General features: G+C 37.9%; 1 protein-coding gene across 1 annotated transcript in view; it reads right to left on the bottom strand.

Annotated features, from left to right (window-relative positions):
• Positions 1-3,721: 3,721 nt before the first annotated feature.
• LOC117292470 (synaptotagmin-17-like) overlaps positions 3,722-20,068 on the bottom strand; it is a 42,816-nt gene continuing 26,469 nt past the window's right edge. The window contains exons 2-5 of the mRNA XM_033774517.1: positions 14,185-15,054; positions 10,974-11,094; positions 5,964-6,188; positions 3,722-4,367 (exon numbers count right to left, since the gene is read on the bottom strand). Of these exons, the coding sequence (XP_033630408.1) occupies positions 4,237-4,367; positions 5,964-6,188; positions 10,974-11,094; positions 14,185-15,054 (1,347 nt within the window). The 3' untranslated portion in view covers positions 3,722-4,236. The remainder of the gene's footprint in view (positions 4,368-5,963; positions 6,189-10,973; positions 11,095-14,184; positions 15,055-20,068) is intronic.

Consider the following 20,068-nt stretch of genomic DNA (forward strand, 5'->3'; position numbering starts at 1 on the left):
AAGCATTTGAAATCGTTTGTCATGAAATGCATATGGTTTGAAATACAATGACCCACAGAAATATGTCTCGAAGTTGCACGGTTTTCGTTTTACTTTGCGAACTATTACACGGTCGGCCATTTTGTTGAGTCAAAAATGTGACTCCACAAAATGGCAACGTGTCCCTTTAAAGAAAGGTACACGTTGCGTTGAATTTGGCGCTTTGGTTTATGAAAAGCGTACATTTACATTGAAACTAACCTACAGGGCATGGTCGCATCGCTGGTTACCAACAGCCGATTTCGTAGCTCAGCGCAGAGTGGACAAGTCAGAAGCAGAAAATGATAACGTGTGTAAAAGGCGGCAGACAATATTGGTTAATTACTCGAAAAAATGTTGTTAGCATACAAATTTACTTGGTCACGAGCAATGGAGAGCTACTGATAGTATAAAACATTGTGAGAAACAGCTCCCTCTGAAGCAATATAACGTAGTTTTTGAGTAAGAAGTAATTTCTCCCTCAAATATTTGAATTGATTTCGAGACCTCAATCAAGCACCTTTAAGCACACAAATTGTGTGACAAGGGTGGTTTCTCTTCTTCCAAATTTGATTTCGAGACCTCAGGTTTAGAATTTGAGGTCTCGAAATCAAACATCTGAAAGCACACAACTTCGTGTGACCATGGTGCGACAAGGGTGTTTTTTCTTTAATTATTATCTCGCAACTTCGACGACCAATATTGAGCTCAAATTTTCACAGGTTTGTTATTTTATGCATATGTTGAGATACACCAAGTGAGACGACTGGTCTTCTTGACAGTTACCAAAGGTGTCCAGTGCCTTTATGCGCCCTGACATGACATGACAAGATGCGTTTACACTCAACCTCTTTGCGCATGCCGTAAGTACGTCACTGAACAACCACTCGCTATTAACCGTTGATCCTTCCGCGAACTTGACCATTGTGTATTAAGAAATGAACAGAGCTGTAAATTTGTTTGAAAAGCAGATTATAGCGATCCGCACACATGAATCAACACCGTCCGCTATTTTGGTGAGTAAAAATGTTTGTTCTTTAAATAATTATTAGGTCTTTATCTCATGAAGTAAAGGAAAGCTGCAACATAATGTGTAATCACTTGTGTCCATCATTATTTCCAAATTTTCCAGTTCCAATGCAACGTGTCCATTTTATTATTTCGAATGCTGGATACAAACATCATTATATCTACATCAATCAACTGTTTTGTTTTTAAATAGGAAATTAATATCATAATTTTTTACATTTATATAATATTATACGTCTTTGACCATTTTGTTCCAATAACATACTCATTATAGGTAAAGGGTTGTTAACTTGGGGGTCTATATATCTTGATTACAAAATGTCTGTAAGGTGCATTTTAAACTTGTTACAACAACAGTAGCTACAAATAATACCATAATAATAAGTTCCCTGTGAACGTTAACAATAGTTAAACTTGCTCTTTGGTTAAACAAATCTCATGACCCTAAAAGAGGGCCCTTCTATACGCTTATTCCAAGACTAACGCTGTGTGCGTTAGACCGTGTCCGAATGGGAGACTTTGGAACGCTAGGTGGCAGCAGACCAACCAGGTAAATTGTCATTGTTTACGTAGTTCTGAGCATGCGCACATTACCGAGAACAATGGATTTTACCTGGTAAGTCTGCTGCCACCAAGCGTCCCAAAAGTCTCCTGTTGGCGGCTACAGCTACGACTACGGCTAGATTTCCACTTCATCATGCGTCGAGGTATAGGACGTCCTTCGCAACAGCTTTACCAACAGTCGTAGCCGTAGCTATAGGTGCCAATTCGGATACGGCCTTATTTTGTGTCGTATTGAAGTGAATAATGGGTCATTACACGCTAAAAAAACTTCATATTGGCATGGTTTGGAATATTTTGTGCAAATTGACAATTATAGCAACACAAATAATACTTGGTTCATGTCAAGCCACAACATCGGATATCCTATCAAACAGAAAACAAATAATTATAGGTTTTTTTTGTAGTTTACTTTTTGGGATACCACACCAACAAAAATAACAGAAACACATAATGAAAAAAAGAGAATAATAGAAGTCGATCAGGAGCACAATTTTCCGTTTCAAGAATAAATAAAATCTAACAACAATTCAATAAAATTGAGTCATTATTATTTTGAGACTGGTGACCAACAGAACCCAGGAGCAATAGTAGCAACATTTCAAGAAATTAAACCACTTTGTAAATAATACACAATCGGTAAATAAAGACAATAATAGTTGTTCCCAAATCACTAGTTTCTAGAGCTTACGTCACTTTTTGTATGAACGATATTGGAGTGTATGTTCTGCTGTGGTATGAATTGGAGAAAGTCACCGAAATTTTAACGTATAGGCCCCTATCTCAGCGAAACTTTTCTCCCAGGAGCAGTCTATTGAGGGCGCACTGTTTTATTGGAAATTTTGACTTCACATGGCGATAGCAACAAAGCCTATGGTGGTCCTTTTGAAGGACGAAATTTAAAGTGACGGTTATTCATCCTCCAAAAAAACCATTCTGACGTTCATTTTGAAGCCGGTGTCGCAGGGAAATTGGTCCGCTGGGGATTTTACGGAAATAACACAAAAGGATGTTTAAAAAAAGGACACTATTAGAAGTAGTTTGTACAAAGTTCGCCACACAGGGGGGGGGGGGGGGCGTAATATCCTGCCACACCCCTTATTATTAATGGCCGAACGATACCCCTACTCCACATGTGCCGAATTTTTCTAAGAGGCATCAAATATATATCAAACTTTCAACTGTGAAAAGTTACTTTCTTTTTTATAAAGGGGGCCTCTAGGCAGTGTTGTGCCAGCGAATAAATAATTAGTAAATCATAGCCTTCGAGAAAGACTCTGCTAGGGTCGAAACGTCAGGCCATTACCACATTGTTTGCATCAAACAAACAAAACAAACAAACAAACAAACAAACAAACAAACAAACAAAACAAACAAACAAACAAACAAACAAACAAACAAACAAACAAACAAACAAACAAACAAACAAACAAACAAACAAACAAACAAACAAACAAACAAACAAACAAACAAACAAACAAACAAACAAACAAACAAACAAACAAACAAACAAACAAACAAACAAACAAACAAACAAACAAACAAACAAACAAACAAACAAACAAACAAACAAACAAACAAACAAACAAACAAACAAACAAACAAACAAATAAACCAAGAAAACAAGAAGAACAATTTCAGTGTTCTAGACTGCACCACAGAGCATCTTTGGTAAAAAAGTTAGTTGTTCTTGTATCGTTATGATCAACCACTAACCTTTATCTATAGTTAACAATTTGTTCTTAAATGAGAATGATGTTCTAATAATCAATCTTTTTGTTGAACGTATTATTGGACTACTATATTAGAACATGTAATTAGTAATCCTGTACGGGCTCTTGAGATTGTGCACTTAAAGTTAATATAGTGCAACAGGACGGAAGTGAATATAGTGGATATAATATTATTTCAGTTGTTCAATAGATCATTTTGACGATACTCTTTGCTTTGGTAAGTTTAAAGTTGGTCGTTCTTTGAAAGAGTTGTTTCGTTATACACATATTAATGACATCATACTTTGAGCTAATATTGCACTGTATACTCTACAGCAGACGTCAGGGTACTAAACTTCCGCAGTTGGTTCACAGACTCGCTATGCATTGTTTAACTAATTTAACAATCCCTATTGGATACAATAGCCGTGCATTTTATCTTCAGATCACATTAAGCTAAATCAAGTAACATAAACATACCACCATATCTCTCCGCTACCATTCTTGCACTTTCTTATCCTGCAAATCACCGTCAATTCTTCACATGACAATGTTGTGACAAAAGCATTAACAATCACTTAAGACAATGATTGAAGTTAAACAATGAATGTTCACTTCAAACATTGTTGTTGCCCCCCTTTCTGTTCCTTCTCTAGCAGTTGACATGACCTATATCCAGCAACGAACAGCTGTCTATCTGTATAACCCAATTTTCGTTCGTTTCTAATACTTGTTGTTGTACAGTCGGTCGTTAGAGCACATCAAGTATTGCGGTTGGTTTTAACGTCTACACCGTTCCAGTCGTTCCCTTTTTGTATCAAGATGAATAATTGAGAACACATGGTGGCGCTATAATAACGCGTCTGTTAAAATCCTCGTTGCGTGGAAATATTAGTGTAGTATTTGTTTTCACCAATCAGGATACACCCGCATTGGAAGAAGGGAAAACGTCATCACATTCTTCGCGCGTGCGTAGAGTGTGCCACTGAGCGACCGGGGAGCGATGGGCATGTACCATGCGTTGCCAATGGGTTATTTCACTAGGTCCTGGACAAAAAAGAAAAAAAAACATCAAGTATTAGCAAGTTAAAAACAAAAATTGTTTTTTTGACCTGGAGAAGGAAGTTTATAATTAGGTAAATCAAGTACAAAACAGTCTACTCCCATTCATGTGACGTCATTGTTTGCTGGTATAATTACAGTATCTAGGCCTATCCAGACTTACATCAATTCAAAACTTGGTTTGAACACTAATTTTTATTTCTAAAACACTTTTAAGTACCTTTAAGTACGATTGTGGTTTAAGACTTGCTGCCCTTTATATACATATTTTATGATAAGAAGTCGCCATATATTCAACTTTCTGTCTGATTTACCATTCTTATACACGCAGCAGAACACGTTAATTGAATAAACATATTATTAAAAAAATCACCCTTTTCTTGTATAATTCATTCCAATTTATGTGAAAGTAAACTAAACTAGACCCAATGCATCTTGCAGACGTTACGGAGGCTGATGATCCATCCAGCATGTACAAACCCTGCCCACGTACAGTATAGATTATCTCTGAATGCTTGAAACACAATATGCTCTGCTGAATTGCACAAACAGACCCGCCACCAAGACAATTAGCACAAGCCGTATATATTGCCTCATAGTCAAATCCTTTGGTCATATATCTCAAACCCCAATCACTGTACGCTGCACAACAATATCTGATTACCAACAATGACGTCACTACTTGGACTGGCTGTATGGATTGTGAACTTCCCTGTGGCCATGGCTGCTGTTAGGGTTGCATAGTAATTGCGTATTGACCGAATCTGTATGACATTTCAGTCGCAAGTTTATTTACATACTTTAAGTTTTTAAATTTCTAATAGTGGTGATCACCTTCGGTAATATTTTGTGGGTGCATTCTTAAAATATCATAATCAATATATTTGTAAAATAACTAACACCAAAGGCCCGACATTTTGGGTTTAAACACACCGGCCGGTGTAGCAGGGAATTCCGTTACCGGGGATTCTGTCCCCCATATGGGAATTTAACCTGGGCAGGAGGAGGAGAGTTCAAGACTCAAAAGAGGGCGCTATCAGAAGACATTTGTACACAGTTCGCCATATTGGCTGCGTTCGTTTAGCTTTCCTGGGTCGACCCCGGTCTGCCTCCGGTACGTTCGAATAGCTTTGACGTCATTCCAGGGGTTCACCCGGGTCAGCCCCTATAACCCTGCTTGTAGAGTGGGTCACTTGGGGGTGACCCGATGTGCATGACAACACCACGAGAGGGTGAGTGTGGTCGTTCGATTAGCTCTTGTCGGGGCTCACCCGAGTGAGCACCGCAGGGTCGACCCAGGGAAGCTTTTTATCGAACGCACCCACTGAGGGACATGATCTGCTGCCACATCGGCACATTGTATCAAATATGGCTGAGACACCATATAGAATGACTACATGAAATGCTGACGTGCGCAGAATTCATTCACTGTGTCCAATTTTCCACAGGTTTGTTTATGTTATGCTTATGTTGGATCTGTCTACCTCCATGATTGGACACACCAAGTGAGAATACTGGTCTTTGACAATTACCAAAGGTTTCCACTGCTTTAAAATGTACTGATTTGCAGAGAAGTTCTACCTGATGGGTATTTTCCCAGAATAATCTGTCCAATGAAATTATCCCGACTCTTTGAGTTATAGTCCCAAGCAGAGACCAAGAGGCAGACTTCATCCAGGAGGGCTGGTGTGACATGGAAGCTAAAGGTCTCATTGAAGACAGGGTCGATCGTATTCTTCTTGGTAGAAGTCTTCTTGGTCTTGACTACTTTTTGTTCAACAATGAGTTGAAGTTTGACAAAAGGATCTGTTGAGAAACACAATAGTCAACTGTTAAGATTGCAACGGGGATATTAATATTTATGTAACCCTTACACCGGTATGTATTAGCACTGTAAACTCAGTTCTTTCCCCCGAGTTCAGTGAAAACAAAATCACTCACTGACATATTACTCGTTGGAAATCGAACCCACGACCTTTGCGTTTCTAGAGCTTGTGCCTTACGCAAAAAGTCAATGTACAAAATGTAATTCCAACCTCTTGGACCAAGGCCAAGTGCCTGATTTCATAAAGTCTGTAAAGCATAAACACACACTTTCTAATCACAGACACAATAAGTAATAACTGAAACTGGCTATTAGCAAAAAAATCCATAAAGTTGCAACTGGTGCTCCACTTTTTTTGTTTCCCAAGCAAAGAAATTTGCTTTGCAGCATTTTCTACTTTCCAGCTTTGTAAAAATGGGCTCAGAAGACAACATTATGATACAGTTCACTGCAGTATTTTTGTATGTGTTTAATTTTTTAATTTAGTCACCATACTTTGAGCAAAATGGTCGTATTTATAAAAGCCAATGTAGGTGGTATTATAATGATTAGGCCAAGTAAAAAAAAACATGTTTCGCGTCCCCGCCCGCTTCCTTTTTACGGGCCGCCTCCTTTTTTATTTTATTTTTTATTTTATTTTTTTATGCACATTATTATTATTATTATTTTTTTTAAATAGGGTTATTCTAAATGATCTCAGCAAAAACAATCTGAATGTCTTGTCTGAATGCCTCGACTAAATTGTTTCATTTATGTTTTGTGTATTTCAGCAGTAGAAAAAACAATGGATATTTGACATTTTAACAAAGGATGGCGGCCATCTTGAAATAAAAAATAAAAAGCCCTCAAAAACCCGGAAGTGAAACATGTTTTTTTTTTACTCGGCCTTATAAATAATAATAGTAAAACCAAAACCTATAGGGGCCTAAACAGCCTTAAATACAGGCATTGTCTAGGGCACTAAACAATTAACACTAGTCAGAAGCTAAGCATATGCAATTATATGGAAATAGTAACAAAAACAGTTACAAAATATTAAACACAACAATAAGTAGTCCAAAAGGGTGATTCAAAGAATATGTAACCTATCGTAACACGTGTATTAGAGGATGAAATGAATCACTGAACAATTAAAATGCAATTTGATCTAAAGTTATACTCAACATAGAGGAAAACAAATTGCAGTTGTAAACTACTAACCAACCAGAAGGACCTATTAAAGGCAAACACAATAGCTATTAGATGGCCTAGAGAGAGAGAGAGAGAGAGAGAGGTAGAAAGCACACGGAAAAAAGCAAAGGGTACACATAAAATATTATTATTCATAACTTGACATTGTTTTACCGAGTCCAATTGAAAATGCTTATGTTGCCTTTGAGTGAATGTTAATACACAGCAATGCATTTAATTTATAACAAACGTTAATATTTTTGTGGTAAGAGGGGCAAACACCACCAAGCCAAGTCCAAACCTGCAACATTGGCTAAAGAAAATAGTAGCGAAGAAATCTGCCTTAATACTTGAGCCCTTCTCTGACTAGAGCTGACGATGAAGTGGACGAGCGATTGCTATGCGCCCCTCGTTGTCGTTACACCTCAGCAGTTTTCAAAAGAAGAACGGAACAAAAGCATGCGTCTTTTGTGCACAAAGAAAGCTTTATTTATTCTTAAAGGAATTCACTACAATATCATGGCACTGAGATGTTATCATGAACACATGATGGCAATAAAACTTGACCAACTGAAAAAAATACACTGTTGTTATTGGTTTGACACCGTCATTTAGGGGGAGCACAAAGCAGCGATTTGGGTATTATAGTTATAAGCCAACTGCTATGAGAAGATTGGAAAAGGTAAACAAAAAACAGAATCGGAATTTTATTCCTCGAGTTCAACACTACTTGTTATGTCTCGGTAACAAACTGTGAAGTTTGATTGGTCGAGAACCAATCATGTGACGCGCATCAAAAACGCATGTTACATGGCTCGACGGGCCGGGAAACCTGAAAAGTGATGTACACCAGTGTACATCACCTTGATCGTTCCCAGCGTTGGTCGATTTCAAGTGCTGTGTACGAAACAACCGCGGGTTCGAGGAAATTGTTTCTCGTTCGTCTGTTTATTAAACAATGAATAGTCTGTCTTAATAATGTTTGAAGGTGACAACAAAACTTAGAGAAATGGAATAACAATTATACGAAGGTATAACAAAACAATTGTTGCACGCTGTGACGGGGTCCATGGCGTTTTGTACACCCGAGGGCGAAAATGGCACCCGAGGCGAAATAATCTACAATTCAAACTAAATTGTGATGAAAGAGCGTTAATTTGTGTGTGTCGCATTAACCATATCGGCGGTAAGAAACCTAAAGGCAAATCTGTTTTTTGAGTGTGATAAAAATGGCGTTTGTTATGGAATTGATGTGTTTGGAAAATTGTTATAGAAGTTGAAAAGACCCCTTACATAAGCCAACATCGCTGATGAAACGTACACGGGTGGAGAGCTACCATTGGCTGAGAGTCGTGCGCAAGGCGTAAACAGGTTTCCATTATTTGTCATCAAAGATGGCGACCAAATGCCGAGATACGAATAATAATCCACACAAACCAAAGAAATCGCGTGGTTTTCCTTTTACTTGTTCTTGAACTGAAACCGGTTCCTTTTTGGTAGAGTTTTTTTTGACACAAGATGGTGGACCGTGTTAGTTCACGAAGTAAAAGGAAAACCACATAATTTCGAGGGTTATTAAGTGTGAATCATGACAATCAACAAAACATCTTTCCAACAATATGAATTTTGTACCAAACTGTTTAATACTGCCCCAAAAGCGCCCAATCCAAAATCAAAGTGTCACTTTAAAATCTCCTCACTACACATGAGATCGAGTATCAAACCTCAAAATAACAAATCAAGATATATATGTTTTTACCCTTTACATCGATGTGTATTGAGCACTGTAAAATACAAAATAATATAAGCCTCTACAATAAATACAATGATTTCCGGGATAAATTTGATGATAATGTATATATAGTGATGACGAGGGAACCGCGAGGACGGGAGCAGTGTCTTATGTCTTGAATTATTGTCTGGTACTTCTGTGTAATCAGTCATGAAGATCACACGTTAATGGTACTCGTTGAGGTTATACAATGGCGTCACTATTACCTCAGGATTGACGAATCAGGGTGCTTTGTGTTTCTAATAATATCTAAAACCTTGATAAGAATCCAAGTGGCAATCAGTGCCATCCTTTGAATCAGAGACTGAGAGCTCCCTTGTGTATCTCTAATGAGTTATATGAGTATTCAATCACATCATAATGATTTACCATACACACTATGGGCTTGAATTACGAGTGGCTATTTATAAAAAAAACATCAGTGAGCTAGATAGGTGGCGACTAGACTTGACTACACCGACTAGACTAACCAGAAACCATTGGGCACAGGGAGATTGACTATACCGAGCATGCTCGATATGGTCTTTTCGAAAGCTACGTCATAGTTTCTGCTCAAGTTTAGTCGTTTACCAAACTTGCTAATTAAACCAGAATACGCAGGTTTATTTTTAGACGGACGTATAGCAGGCCTGAAATTTCATCTTTGAAAGGCAAGGCCATTTTTCATTTTGCAAAGGGCACTTTCGTTGGGAAATCTTAAAGTCAGTCTAAGAAACTTTTTAAGTTAAACAGGGCCCTGACCAGGGACAATAGAGGCTATGACCTCGTGGTCTGTGTGTAATTCGATGCTTGACACAAGTATTGTCGTGAAAGTAAAATGGAAGTGGACACTGATTTGCTGTATTTCTGTGAGAGATTGAAAACGTTTCAAATGCAAAACATCAAAAGACAAGACGATAAGACAAAAAGAAAAACCTAACTCTACAGCCATGTTGAGCTGTCTACCAGTCAAGATACACATTGTGCCTACATGGCATTTTGATCGCTTTCATATTCTGCTCAGCAACGTCCGTGCTAAGCAAATTTTACTTCTAGAATTAAGCACGACATTGTATGTAGGCCCTAATAAGCCCATTCCTGTTTGGTTAATTCGTGGCTACTGACCTCAAACAACTCACTGTAGATGTAGTACGATTTACGTAGGCCTAGCTTGTACATACAGTTGATTGAACCCACTACTTGAAAACTTTACATGAAATTGCCTTTGCACTAATAAAAAAGACACAGATTTCCCCAACTCAGTCATCACCGCAGAATACTGCATCCTCAGATGACCGATAAGAAACTACTTCGAATTGGATTAAAGGCACTGGACACTATTGGTATTTACTCAAGATAATTGTGAGCATAAAAACTTACATTTTGGAACGAGCAATGGGGAGCAATTGATATAATTGTAAAACATTGTGAGAAACGGCTCCCTCTGAAGTAACGTAAATTTCGAGAACGAAAAGAAATGTTCACTATAATAAAAGACTTCAGCAGAGGCCTTTTATTATGATGCATCTGAAAGCACAAACTTGATGTGACAAGGGTGTATTTTTCTTTCATTATTTTCATGCAACTTCGATGACCAATGAGCCAACATTTTCACAGGTTTGTTATTTTATGCATATGGGGATGCACCAAGTGAGAAGACTGGTCTTTGACAATTACCAATAGTGTCCACTGCCTTTAATCCAAAAATCCACGCTTGAATACACACAATTTCCTTTTGCAACGAAAAACAAAATCACTGACTTTTGTGATTAAGACTTGCAAAATGTGAGCAAGGCGAGAATACAGTGTAGTAGAGTCACAATACCTGATCCACCGTGTATATCGGTCTGAAGTAATTGTTTGGCTTTGATAATGTCCACGTTTAGTCGGCCAGCACTGGGAAGGTAATTCAGTGAGATCAGAAGTTCTCCTCTACCTGGGTTATTCTGAAACATCAATAAGAAAGAGCGTGAATTCGAGATAAAGTGGATCAAAAAGAGGAAGAGACAACGTGAACTCATGAAACTAATTCTTGATTTTAGAAGGCATAGAAATCAGTACTGCGCAACATTAAATTTGAATCAGAGCAAACTATGCTTGCTTCTAATTTAGGGATCGGGCTACGTTTACGGGCCGCACAGCCGATTTTTAAATTATGGCAGGCATACTGAATAAATAATGACTTTTAAACACATTTAGTTTTGATATCTTAATTCCTTTAATATATGTCTGTTGTTTCAGATGTTTCCTGTCCCGTTCTGGAGATTTTATCAGTTTTATAAATGTAATGTTTTTCATTTTGTATTGTTAAAGGTTGAACAATAAAGACTTGAATAAATAAGTAAGATTTTCAACAACAAAAAGTAAATGATGCATCATTTATATGCAATCAGTGTTATATGGAGGTCAAACAATGGTGAAGTTTGTGATTACATATCATTACATTAATGCCTAACAGACCTTGTATAAACATTTCCGATTAGAGATCCCATCAACAACTCAAATAGTTTAACTGATTTTATAATAGCTTGCATCACGAACATGTGGCCAATCTATGGCTAGATGATTGAACTCAGGCTAAATTGTTTGACGGGAATTATTTGGCGGGAATTATTTGGCGGGAATCATTTGGCGGGAATCGTTTAGCGGGAAATGAGATCAATGACCGTACTCGTGTTTGCTGTCAGGTGTGCCGGACTGAGCCCACGCTGCATACATACGAAGCCTCTAGTGACACACGAAAATGCTATTCTTTTTGTATACGAGACAAAACACAAACGTCCACAGATTTACATTTTTAACCCTTAACATATTGATACCACCCTAAAGTGCCAGGACAACAGTTTCAAATCCTACCTTAAAATATTGCTGAGGTGCTGTAGTTTTTGAGAAATTAGTAAAACTCGTTCACAAATAGTTGTCATCTCTTAGTTTTAGCAATTTACGCATAAATTAAGCCAGTCTTATGTATCTATAGATATATAGACTGGCTTCATAAATCGATTATCGCTTCTACAATCGAACTGATATACAGGCCCCTTTTCGTGACTGAGGGTTCTACTTATTCTCAATCTACGTTATTGAAGACCACTGACGAATTCACATGTTTTCAAACTTAACTTATGGGAACTTAAGCCTAAGCCCACCTTGAAGCAGTAGGCATCATATCCACCATGACCGTGTTCTTTATTACTTTGCCTTAAAGGCACTGGGCACCTTTGGTTAATTGTCAAAGACCAGTATAATCTCACTTGGTGTATCCCAACATACTATCATTTGTTATACTATCAAACAGCTCTCCGTTGCCGGTTACCAGGTTAGTCTTAATGCTAACAATTATTTTGAGTAGTTACCAATAGTGTCCGGTGTATTCAAAATCAATCTTATGAAGTGCACATATAGTTTAATCATTACAGTGACATAGTCAAAACCCATTACATTTGAGGAATCACCCAATGTTAGATATTTAAAATTTAAAACAACCAGTTACTTAATTTGAAACAGCTATCTAATTTTCCAGAGATGATTTCTATTGTAATTCATTCCAGCCGTAGTTCTGGCATGCCATTTTATGAGGCGATTGAGGAACAACCTACATACTTCTCTCCTAAGAAAATTAAAAATGTTCGTAATCAAATTTAGCTCTTCGTTATTGCAATTGTAAATAGGTGCACTCCATTGATGCTCTGCACAACTAATGACTTTGGATTAACCGCTGCGAACTAAGGGTAACTCCATTCTGCTGTGCATCAACCCAACCGTTAATAACCATCTGTCGTTTTATTCTTGATATAATTCACCACTTATCACAACCCCATTTGTTATCAGTCTGTGTATGAAAGAAACAACCCTAATTTATTTCTATTACAGCAGCTCTATATTTTGATTCTGCATGCAGGTTTAGGTTGTACTTTGGGAGTCATAATAACATCACATTAGTGGTGTGTATCGCATTGATGTCATTGTCCAATTGTAGTTGTTATATCCACGTTTTTTTGGTTAACTCTCTTAAATTGTAAAATGTGCGAGTACATTTCAAACTTTGTTTGTAATGTAAAACAACAAACTCATTCCTTCTTAAAGGCAGTGGACACTATTTGTAATTACTCAAAGTATTTATTAGCATAAAACCTTACTTGGTAAGAAACGGCATGGTGAGAAACGGCTCCCTCTGAAGTGACGTAGTTTTCGAGAAAGAAGTAATTTTCCACAAATTTGATTTTGAGACCTCAATTTAAGAATTTGAGGTCTTGAAATCGAGCATCTGAAAGCACACGACTTCGTGTGACAAGGTTTTTTTCCTTTCATTATTATCTCGCAACTTCGATGACCGATTGAGCTCAAATTTCCACAGGTTTGTTATTTCATGCATATGTTGAGATACACCAAGTGAGAAGACTAGTCTTAGACAATTACCAATAGTGTCTTCAAGGCTGTGGATAAACACATCAAAAATAATATAAAAGAAGTTCTACCCCTGAAACTTTTGATTAAGAAATAAATTGAATACATTCAAAAGCCCTCTATGGAACCCGATTTGATTGACACCCTGAGGATAATACCCTTATTAAAATCTTTTAATCTTTTAAAATAGCAAACATGGATATTGTTTTCAGCTCTTGATAAAACACAAAAAGACTACCCACCGTCAGTATTGTTTACATCTTAATAAACAAATAATAATAATAACAATTGTTTTCATATAGCGCTTTTCCCACATTATTACCCCTGGTCACTGGGCCATTATTAATTCCTTAAAACCATCCCAGCTCCGGGGAGTATATACAGCCTGTGCCATATCTGCTCCTGGGAGGAGAGAATTAAGTGTCTTGCTCAGGGACACAGGTCTCACGACCTGGACCCGAACAACACTCTGCTGAACAGAAAAGAAACTACAGAGCTCGAGTTCGGTGCTCTTTTTCCACTCCGCCACGACAACCCACGATATTAAAGGTACAAACTGTCTCCATGTTACCCCCGGATTAAATTAATTGACAGCCTCCCTTCACCTGTCCTGAACCCGTCAAGTATCTTACCTGATTAGGAGGTTGAAGAGGCTTCCAGTAATGTCCACCTTTAATTAGATGAAGACCCGCCAGTGGTGCAATGTGTTGTCCAATAACACAGTGACGTGAAAATTTATCAAAGTCCTGTATTGACAGTAGTAGTAACCTCCGTTGGGCTTCCTGGTAAGAGATATTGAACCTAAAGTGTTCATCAAAGTCAGGATTTTGCGTCTTGCGTTTAACAGTAGTCTGCTTAGAATCTTTTTGGTCTGGAAGTAGACATATCTTGACGTAAGGATTGGAATGTGCTAAGTCTTGTCTTGTCTCATCGTATAAAACTGGTGGCGGTAAGTCTCTTGCTTTGATGATACGAATAATGAGCTGTTCATCGGCTACGTCATATCGCAATCCGAAGTGAATCTTACCAAGTTTGTAACGAGCAACCTTTTCCTCATCGGTCAAGTCTTCCTCGTGTTCAGATACTTCGTAAAGTTTGGGCTCGATCTTGAGCTCAGTATCACTGAAAGAACCAAAGTCGTTGGTGTACCGACGCATCAGTGGCTTGGGTTGAACGGTCTCTTGGTTGGTGCTCGGCGGCCAGAACTCTATTGGTTTCATATCAATGACTGGTACCGGTGTGCTACCTCGTCGGTACTCGGACACTGGTGTAGAGCTTCTACGGGATTCATTGCAAGATGAACGCCGGGAACCAGTGGACGGAAGGCGACTGGTGTGCGATCCACCTGAGCTATAGTCGCTACATATCGGGATGCTGTCATCAAATGTGTCATCAAGATCCTCTATGGACGATGACCGGCGTTGACAGGTGTCGCAGCATGGACAGCAACGACAATGACAACATACTGATGATAACTTCCACCAAAAACCACCACTTCGTATCTGCAATTAGTAAAGACGAAATACAAACATTCATAAAGTATCTGTGAGGAAAGCTCAGTCGCTTTTTAACGTTATAAACACACCAGACTGAAGGCTGTCGTGGTGTGATCAACATTTCATCATTGGTATACGATGGACATAATGAGTATTAAAAATGTCACCAAACGAGCACCCCCCGGATAGTTAAGGTAATGTTGTATTGAGATAAATGGAATTGGCCAAAACAACGTATCGGCAACCAGCCATTGTACATCTTTCAAACAATTTTGAAAATGATCTTGAAGGTTTGGAGAATAAGTTTAAGCATGGATTTATATAAATCGCCTATCAACAACTAAACTCAGCTCCGTCAAATACTTCCCCAAACAAGACTTGACAATCTTTTAAAAAAATGTACAACAACAATAAATATTTGAGTCACACTTCAAATGTTATCTCTCCACGGATAAACGAAGTAGCCTGGAAGGAGGGGGCGAAGGCTTGCCGGCACTTCGAGACAGTTCGTGTCAGCTCCAACAGTTTGAATGACACAAGGGAAGAACGTTGAAAGGAAGAGACTCAACGCAACCAAGCAGAGTTCATTCGATTTGATCTCTCTCCGAGTGCTCGGCCTCTCTCTATACACGCCTACCGCGCCCGGCTGCTACTACCGTCCATAAACCCGTACATCTTAAAGTAAACCATTAACGTCTTCATGCCAAGAAGTGATAATGTCATGAACCTTAGAAACCTTTAATTCAACAGCTCGATTGCTCATGAGATGCTGCTGGGTTTGTATCCATGTTTAGAGCCAGAGTGTGAACGTTTTTTTTAATATCGTGTTGTGTCAATTTATTTCGCAAGTTTAAAGGCAGTGGACACTATTGGTAATTACTCAAAATAATTATCACCGCAAGGTTTTGTGCTGATAATTATCAGCACAAAACCTTGCTTGGTAACGAGTAATGGTGAGAGGTTGATAGTATAAAACATTGTGAGAAACGGCTCCCTCTGAAGTGACGTAGTTTTCAAAAAAGAAGTAATTTTCCACGAATTTGATTTCGAGTTTAGAATTTGAGGTCTCGAAATCAAGCATCTAAAAGCACACAACTTCGTGTGGCATGGGTGTTTTTTATTTCATTCATATCTCGCAACTTCGACGACCAATTGAGCTCAAATGTTCAAAGGGTTGTTATTTTATGCATATGTTTAGATACACCAAGTGAGAAGACTGGTCTTTGACAATTATCAATAGTGTCCACTGTCGTTAAAGGATGACACAGTAATGGATGAGTGCAATTTTTTTTTTTTACGACGTGAAGTGTTGTTTTTTCTTCGTCAATTATGGGCTCACAGAGCTTGTTGTTTTTAAAGTTACAAATAGTTAAACAACTCTTCTAAAACGAGAAGGAGACATCCACAGGGCAGTGTGTAAGTCTGAATTCCAGCTAACCAAACACAGCCATGTCTGGAGAACCAGGCAATTGCTGTCGTCAGTCCGTCATTCTGTAAGCGATTTCCAGATCCAAAATGAAACTGCAATTCAATACAGACACTTAGTTTGTATGATTTTTGCTCAGTTGAAACATTTTCTTCAGAAGTGAGGCCATTTAACTTTTAACCTCGATCTGGCTTTACTGAATACAATGAAAACTAGATTTGATTCATCCTTATAACCTTATATTGTGAATAGTATAGAGAATTATACCAAACAACACTACAAAACGTGATGGAATATAGCGCTTAAAAGCACTGGGGTCGATGTCACAAAGAGTTAGGACTATGTCCTAACTTAAGACTTGTCCTAGGAGATATACAAATTGCACGAATAGTCCTAAGTTAGGACGAGTAACTGGTCCTAACTCGAGATCAGACTAGTCATATTCTTTGTGAAATCCACCCCTGGACACGTTCGGTAATTGTCAAAGACCAGTAATTTCACGTGGTGTATCCCAACATGATGCATAAAATAACAAATCTTTAAAAAATTTGACGTAATGTTCATCGAAGTTGCAAATGAATAATAATCAAAACATATAAAAATCTTATATGTTGCACAAATGTGTGTGCTTCAAATCAGATGCCTAAAAAGGCGCAAGTCTTTTAATACTTGAGTGAGAAATTACATTTTTGTTTCTCAGCAGCTCTTCATTGCTCGTTACCAAGTAAGTTTTTATGCTTAATCAATTATTTTGAGTAATGACAAATAGTACCCAGTGTCTGTAAACAGACTGTTTCCACGCAACCTAAGAAACAATGTGGTTATTAATAGTTGTATACGATCTAAGTAATGTGCCATTCGATGAACTATTCAAATAAATACATGAAGGGCAAAGATCAAGGATGCTGTATCTAGGTTGATGGAGGTGTCTTGAACTAGAGTGGTCTATATTTAGATAGCCAGCTATTAAAGATGGGTACACCATTGGGCGAGACATAGTATCAGTCGAAGAAAGACATTCAGTAGGGAGACAACAGATGAGACAAAGCATCTTACTACTTGGAAGACTGCAAGAGATGACGGAAGAAAGAAGTCGCCAAGTGAGACGCCACTTGTAAATTATTACAACAGAGACAAGGGGGATGTGTCATTGCGAACACTCCCTGTGGTGTATCCCGACATATAAAGAAACAAACCCGGTACGTTTGGGCTTAATTGGTCATTAAATTTCCAAGAGAATACTGAAAGACAAAACACCCTTGTTGCATTTTTTTGTGTGCTTTCAGATGCACCATAATATACTTCAGCTGAAGTCTTGTATTATTTGAGAGAGCTCCTCTCAGGATAATCGTAACCCGAGTGGATTTCTTAAAAGCATCAAACCCAAAATAGGATAAGAACGTGTAAATTACTATAAACATAATATTTTGTTCCCGTAAGACGATACACTGTTTGCTTGAAAAAGAATTTGTTTGTCTTAATATAATAGTTCCATGTGGTATTAAATGCGCTCGACACTACTGGTAATAATTACTCAAAATAAGTGTTAGCACAACATTTAGGCTTGGTAAACGAGCAACAGAGAGCTGTGATAATATAAAACATTGTGATAAACGACTCCCTCTGATAGAGAAAGAGGTATTTTCGCACATGAACCAGCTCGACGTGATTGAACAAATACATATTGGCTCTGTTTGTTACAAAGGTGCCAGGTATTCCCACGTCGCACAGGGGATACAATGACCTCTCCGGCAAACTCCTCTTGGGGGCGCACTATTAAATAGTTCCCCCCAATTGCACGAAAGAATCAACAGTCCAATTGTTCATTAAACATCCGGATACCTGAGGGGACACAATGAGTTCCCAGGTCAAAATTCCAGTTGAACCCAGTTAACTGGTTCAACTGGATAGTGACCAAAGTCGTCCATTTTCCATACTAACCAACTGGTTTGGACTAGGTTTAACTGTGTTCAACTAGGTTTAAATTATAAACCAGTTGGTGTCTGTCCACTTTCCATATTACACCAACTGGTTTCAACTGTGTTTAACTAGTTTATCAACTGGTTTTCAACTAGTTCCAGTTAAACCCAGTTTAACTAGGTTCAACTAGAATTTTGACCTGGGTTAGCATATCGCTTCGTATTCATTCTGAGCTGCAAAAGGCAGTTACTTCTATCGTCGTCCTTATCCATAAAACTGGTCAAAAATCACCATATCCACATTACGATTTCGCAGGCACTAAGGGACAAAAATCACTTTTAAGGACTAAGCAGTGTTGACGTCACTAAATTTCTTTGTATATCAGAGCAAAATGCTATTATATCGAGTGCTACTCAAAAATCCCCTTTTGCAACGCAATGCTTGAATTCAACGGCACAACATAGGTACAGTCCAAATGTTTTGCTATGCAAAATTGCTTGATGAAATTGTTTTCTGAAATTAATTATCATTCAAAACAGCTGAAACCAGTTCTGTGTAGATCTTAACAAGTTTGCCCCAATCTTCTTGATTTCGTGTACGTCACGAATCCAGACATAAACGACGACAACACCAACAATGGACATTCTAAAAACAAAACAAATTTTAAACTGTTGTCAGATGTCGCTTTAGACTAAAATATTTGGTTGATATAATCGATTTTAGACCAGTCTGGTTATTAATTGCTTTTACAGAAGATTATTAATTTTTTTTTGCTGTAGACCTACTGTATCTCTTTAACGTAAATGGTTTCACCCCTTGATCGAGGTAAATACCAAATGTCGAGGTTACATTACTTATTACCAATCAATGCTAATGTAATAAGATAATCAAAATATACAATTAAATGTCTTACACATAAACATCAAGTTTTTATGATGCCCCAAGCGCAAAATACAATATTATCACCTGTTTAAATATTGTTTTTACGGAAGAAGACAAACTGAAAGTCCTGTTATGTTTCAACGGATCTTGTCTTTAATATCCAGTCTTTATATCCTCCCTACTAAGTGTATATTGCCATAGCAACGCATGACGTCAAAGATGCCTTCATAACAACCCACACTGATTTTGCCTCCCTTACCAATGCCATGGCTGGGAATCTAAACTTAATATGCACCCTGCCTTTAAAGTGAACTCGGGAATCAATTTTGAAGAAAAGAGAAAAGTATTTGATAACATTGCTGGTGGTCATTTCCCTCCTGTTCTAAACCTGGACATTGCTTTGGGTCAAAGGGTCAAACATGTCCAGAGAGGAAACTCAGGATTGATTTAGGTTGGTAATAATAGATGACCCGAGAGTGTTGAAGAACAAGGTTGGTAAGGTTGTGTGTTTTAAAGGGGTTCAATTAAGTTTGGGTCTTGGTGGTCTATATTAAACGCAAAAAGGTCTCCAGTTCTTCAGAGGATGTCAATAAATTATAGCACGGACAATTCTTAGGACGAACTCAGACAAAATAATATATAACATCGGAAAAGCAACTCTGTTGAAAACTATAACGAACCCGTTTCAGCCATAATTAATTAAAATTATCTACCCTTCGTGTAAAAGAGAGGCATTTAATCTTAATTGATGAAAAGTATAATAAATGGATTATTTTGCATGTTTGTTTTGGA

This window comes from Asterias rubens, chromosome 7 (genome assembly GCF_902459465.1).
Source record: "Asterias rubens chromosome 7, eAstRub1.3, whole genome shotgun sequence".
NCBI lineage: Eukaryota > Metazoa > Echinodermata > Asteroidea > Forcipulatida > Asteriidae > Asterias > Asterias rubens.